Source organism: Acanthisitta chloris, unplaced genomic scaffold (genome assembly GCF_000695815.1).
Source record: "Acanthisitta chloris isolate BGI_N310 unplaced genomic scaffold, ASM69581v1 scaffold23131, whole genome shotgun sequence".
NCBI classification, from domain to species: Eukaryota; Metazoa; Chordata; class Aves; order Passeriformes; family Acanthisittidae; genus Acanthisitta; species Acanthisitta chloris.
Window position 1 is genome coordinate 9,082 of NW_008656905.1, and position 5,456 is coordinate 14,537.

Here is a 5,456-nt window from a genome sequence, read left to right on the forward strand (position 1 = left end):
TGAGCCTTGAGCAACCTGCTCTGGTGGGAGGTGTCCCTGCCCAGGACAGGGGTTGGGGCTGGGTGATCTCTAAACTCAATTCCAGCCCCTTAATATTCTATGATTCTCCCTCCCTTACACAACTTGTTGGATGAACAGATGGATGAAGGCACAAGCAGCTTCACGCATGGCCAACATGCCCATGTGGTAACCTAGAGGTGACCTGCTGTGGCCTAGGGCACAAGGGACACCCGTGCCATGGGGACACTGCTGCACAAGATGATCTCTCCTGCCATGGTATAGGGAGAGGACTAGAGGGAATGGCCTTGAGCTAAGCCAGGGCAGAGTCAGATTGGATGTGAGGAGAAATGTTTTCCCTGTTGTGGTGTTGAGGCCCTGGGATATTGCCCAGGGAGGTGGTGGAGTCACCATCCCTGGAGGTGTTTCAGAGGTGTCTGGATGTGGCACTGGAGGATCTGGTTTAGGGTTTGGGGGTCACAGCAGTGACAGGTTAATGGTTGGACTTGATGATCTTAGAGGTCTCCTCCAACCCTGATGGTTGTGAGACAATGGGGTGAAGGCCCAGGTGAGGCTGAGGGCTGCAGTGGCAGTTCTCATCATAGCAAATTTCACTCCCCCCCAGAGCCACAGGAAAGGCTCAGCCAGCCCTGGGTGGTTGGACACAGACCTGCCACCGTCCCCCAGCACCACTGGGCAACAAACTGCTCACCCCCAGGTCATTTCATAACACTACAGGTTGGCCTCACCTGACCTGATTAGCACATCGTTAATTCAAGGTTTGCTGCTGCAAATAGAAGGCTGTGGAGAGCACAGAGTGGCTCTGCCTCACAGCTGCCAGGAGAGCAGAGATCCCTGAGTCAGATCCCACTGATCCAAGATGCTGCCCCTGAGCTGGCCCTAGGGACAGGGCACCCACCCTAAGGACAGCCCAGGGCAGCTGCAAGCTGCTCCAGCAAGGCCACACTCATCCTCCTCACCTCCAGCATCTCTCAAGTTCTTCCTTGCTCACCCAGATGCTTTGGGTCCACACTTGGGTTTGATTCTGGCTCAGCACTGTCAGAATCTTCCTGCTTACCACTGTTCCTCCATGCCAGAGCTGCCAACAGCCTCATCCTCTTCACCTCCAGCATCCCTCAAGCTCTTCCTTGTTCACCCAGATGCTTTGGGCACTCCCTTGGTTCTGGTTCACCCCTGGAGCTGAGCACTGAGGTCAAATCATCCCTCCCCACCACTGTACCTCCATCCCAGAGCTGCCAACAGCCTCCTCCCAGGAACCTCACTCATCTCAACAACCTTTATCACCTGGGTACCAACTCCTCCCCAACACAGCCCACCTGTGTCCTGTGGGCTCTCCTGGGAGCCACCATGGCATGCCAGCCCCACCAGCTGCCAGGGCTTTAGCTGCCAGCACACGTTCCCTGGGGCCAGGACTTGTGATCTCTTTAACTGCACACAGGAGAGCTGCTTAGTTTACAGATTAGTGGGTGCTATTTCTGCCACAGTCAGAGGGACACGTGAACTGTGACCTTCACACTGGTGGGTGAAAGAGGAGGAGGAGGAGGCAGCAGCAGCCCCACCTGGATGAAGAGCTGTGCCTGGGGCACCTAATCCTGAGCTCTGTTTGTGGCTCTTTGTTATGGTCTCAGCAAGGCCCTGGGACTGGTGACACTCACAAGGCTCTGGAGGGATGGAGAGCAGAGTTCATTGTGGTTGGCTCCAGCTCAGTTTTATCCCAGCTGGGTGGATTCAGCCTTGCCCAAGCTGGGGAGCAGATATTTCCCCTTTTGTCCTCCCCAAACCAGTGGTGAGATGGACAGAGACCATATTCCTCCCCGTGCTCACACCATGGTCCAACCCAAGCACTGGGGAAGGAAGCAGAGTTAAAAATAATGAGAGGCTCTTCTACCTTTTTCCTGTGGAATAAATGCCATGGGGCTCCTCTCATCCTTCTCATCCCAACCCATCCCTCCAGCTCCACACACTGAATGAGGCACAGCTCAAACAGCTTTTTCCACTGGGGCAGGAAACCAGTGAGTGTGGGGTTGGAGTGTGTGAGGTCCCTGCATCATCCCTGTGTCCTGATGGACAGTGTCTGCCTCCCTGGGAATGGCCATGGAGCTTTCCAGGTTCCTCTGCTCCAGTTCCCTCCCCCACGGGCTCTGCACCCCAAAGGGAATGTGGATGCAGCTGGAACCTCCCAGCAAACTCCAGCGATCCCACACTGCCTTCCAAACCTCACCTGTGCCCAGGTGCTGCTCAGCCCCAGCACTATGCACCACAGCCACCTTACATAAACACTTGTTCAGGCCCTGCTGATTTCCCAAAGCCCCTCAGAGCTCCAGGGCTTCCTCCCCTGATCCGGATTAAGCAGCGTGGATGGCATTAGGCGGAAGGCAGGCACCTCCGCGCCCGCCGGAATTACTGCTCTGCTGTTAAGTAACGAGAGGGAGCACCATTACCCTCCACCCTCAGGGGTCTCCAGGAGGCTGAGGGGTCTCCAGCCACCATCCCTGCACGGACCCATCACCACTGTGTGTCCCCATGGCAGGTACTGGTGAGCGATTCACCCACCTCCATGTGGCTCAGCTCAAAATCCACTGGGTGGCTCAACTTCTTGGTGGCCCAGCCACAGGTTCCTCTCAAGGTTGGAAAGACAGGAGGAACCCCCAGGAGGGGGTTTTGGCATGTCTGTGCCAGTGGGTTGGGGCAGGAGGTGGTATGAGACTTTGCATCAGGGGTCAGCTCATGATGCCAAGGGCAGTGGAGAGCCAGGAGCATGGCTTGGCACAGCACTCCTGCCTCATCCTGATCCTCCTCCAGCAGGAACCAGCTGCCCCACACCCCCCCAGCAGTCCAGGGCTGCCAGGCACTCAGAGAGCAGACAGTGGCTGCTGCTCATCTGTAATTAATAGGTGCTAATCACCCTGTGCAGCTCAAGGAAGCCACATGCCCCTGGCCACGAGGAGCAAACCCTCTGGGGCTGCACCCAGGAGCTGTGGGAGCCTCAGTGCTGCCTGCAGCCCTGTCCTGCTGGGAAAAGCCTCCCTCATTCCTGACTCCTTCTTGACCCCTTCCTAAGAGCCCCTTCATCCCACCTCCCTCCTGCCTGCAGGGCACACTCGAAGTGACATGAGTGTCATCGTGGGCACCTGATGCTCACGGTAGCTCTGTCTCTCCTCAGCCAAGGGCAGAGCTCATAGAGTCATAGGGTTTTAGGGGTTGGAATGGAGCTTAGAGATCCCCCAGCCCCAACCCCTGCCCTGGGCAGGGACCCCTCCCACCAGAGCAGGTTGCTCAAGGCTCAGCCAACCTGGCTGTGAACACTGCCAGGGCTGGGGCAGTCACAGCCTCCCTGAGCTCAGCCCCAGTGCAGACAGCAGGTCCCCAAGGGTGATCAGCTCAGGCCCTGCTCACCACCCCAACATACCCTGTGAGGGTGGTGAGACACTGTCCCAGGTTGCCCAGGGAGGCTGTGGCTGCCCCAACCCTGGCAGTGTTCACAGCCAGGGTGGCTGAGCCTTGAGCAGACTTCTCTGGTGGGAGGTGTCCCTGTCCTGGATGATCTCTAAGCTCCATTACAACCCCTAAAACTCTATGAGTCTATGGTTTCAGGGGCCTGCTGAGGTCCCATGCTGCTGTCGTTCCCTTCTCCCAGGATCCTGCCCTAGGGATGGGTCTTTGCTGTACTATCACCCCAAGGGAAAAGAGCAGCAGGTGGAGGCAGAGCTCACTCCTGTCTGAGGAATGGGGGTTCACCCTATTATTACCCTGAGGAAGAAGCACAGTGGGAGCAGGGTGGAAACAGAGCTCTCTCCTGCCCAAGGGATAGGACTTTACCCTACCATCACCCCAAGGAAGAAGAGTAGTACGATCAGGGTAGAGGCAGAGCTCACTCCTGCTTCAGAGATGGGGCTTTGCCTGAGGAAGAAGAGCAGCAGGAGGAGGGTGGAAGCAGAGCTCACTCCAGGAGTTCTCCTGGTGCTCCCCACCACACTCAGCCCTCGTGGCTGCTGCCTTCCCCCAGCAGCAGAGCTGGAGAGGGAGGAGGAGCGAGGAGGCAGGTCCTGGTGGTGGGGAGAGCAGGGTGTAGAGGAGGAAGAGCATGGCCGCAGCTGTGTTGAGCAAGTGACACGGAGTGGGTGGACCTGTCCTGCGGGATGGAGGCTGAGAACATCAGTGTGGGCACTGCCTGACCCTGTGCTGAGCCGACCCAGTGGGCAGGGAGCTGCTGTGACCTGCTGCAGGAAGCTCACGGTGGCTGGTGCAGCATCACAGCTCTGCTCCTGTTGGCTGCACCCTGAAAGCTCAGCACTCTGCTCCCAGCACCCTGCGACAGCCCCAGGAGCTCCACGCGGCGGCTGAGAGGGAAGGTGAGTGTGCTGGGGGAGCTCAGACCCCTGAGTGCCACCAGCATGGCCTGTCCTTGCTGTGCACCAGGGCAGGATGGTGGCCCCAGGGCTGGGATGGCAGCACAGGGTGATCTCCCTGCAGGAAAGACCTGCTTGCTGACCCTCTGTGCCCCTGTGCTCCCTGCAGGCTGGAGCATCCACCATGAGGATCATCCAGACACCCAACCTCCACCAGCTGCCCCCCTGGTCTTGCTCCTGCCACGCTGCCTGCCCACAGGGCTCCCCATCCCCATGAGCATCCTCTTGGGGGCTGCACTCACCCACTGGGACCTCCAGCCAGCAACGCTCTGCGGTACTAAGGGACTGGTGCTCCCACTTCCCCTCCAGCAGCCCCTGTGGGCAGAGGATGACCAGCAGGCTCTGCTGAGCTGGATGTGGGGCTGGCCCAGGGACTCAGAGAAGCAGGATGGCAGCAGCAAGCTGGTACCACCGGGACATCAGCAGGGTGGTGGCGGAGGAGCTGCTGGCCAAGGCTGGGAGGGACGGCTGCTTCCTCGTGCGTGACAGCGAGTCGGTCGCGGGGGCATACGCTCTCTGCCTCCTGTGAGTCCTGCTCAGGCCTCTTGCTCTCAGCTCTTGCTGCCATCCCTCTGTCTCTCTTCCCACTCCTCTGGGCACTGGCAGAACCTCGTGGAAGAGCCTTCTGCAGGGATGGTTCCTCGGGCAGGAACCTGGGAGGAGGGAGCATCAGTGGTGTGGGGCAGCAGCAAACCCCTGAAATTAGAGAATCCGAGAATTTTAGGGGTTGGAATGGAGCTCAGAGCTCATGCAGCCCCACCCCCTGCCCTGGGCAGGGACACCTCCCACCAGAGTAGGTTGCTCAAGGCTCAGCCAACCTGGCTGTGAACACTGCCAGGGTTGGGGCAGCCACAGCCTCCCTGGGCAACCCGTGCCAGGTCCTGCAAGGATACTCACCCAGTGGGGTGAGCAAGGTGCCAACTCACTGGCACTGGGGATTTGGGTGATCCCCAGGTCAGGCCAGGGGAGAAGCCCTTGTTTTTGGGAGCAGAAGCCTGGGCCAGCAGCCTTGCCCAGCACAGTGGCTGC

At 58.9% G+C, this 5,456-nt stretch overlaps 1 protein-coding gene across 1 annotated transcript in view; it reads left to right on the forward strand.

Moving 5' to 3' along the window:
* Positions 1-4,815: 4,815 nt before the first annotated feature.
* Positions 4,816-5,456, forward strand: part of LOC103811540 (phosphatidylinositol 3,4,5-trisphosphate 5-phosphatase 2-like) — a 9,792-nt gene continuing 9,151 nt past the window's right edge. Inside the window, exon 1 of the mRNA XM_009084521.1 lies at positions 4,816-4,952. Within this exon, the coding sequence (XP_009082769.1) occupies positions 4,816-4,952 (137 nt within the window). The remainder of the gene's footprint in view (positions 4,953-5,456) is intronic.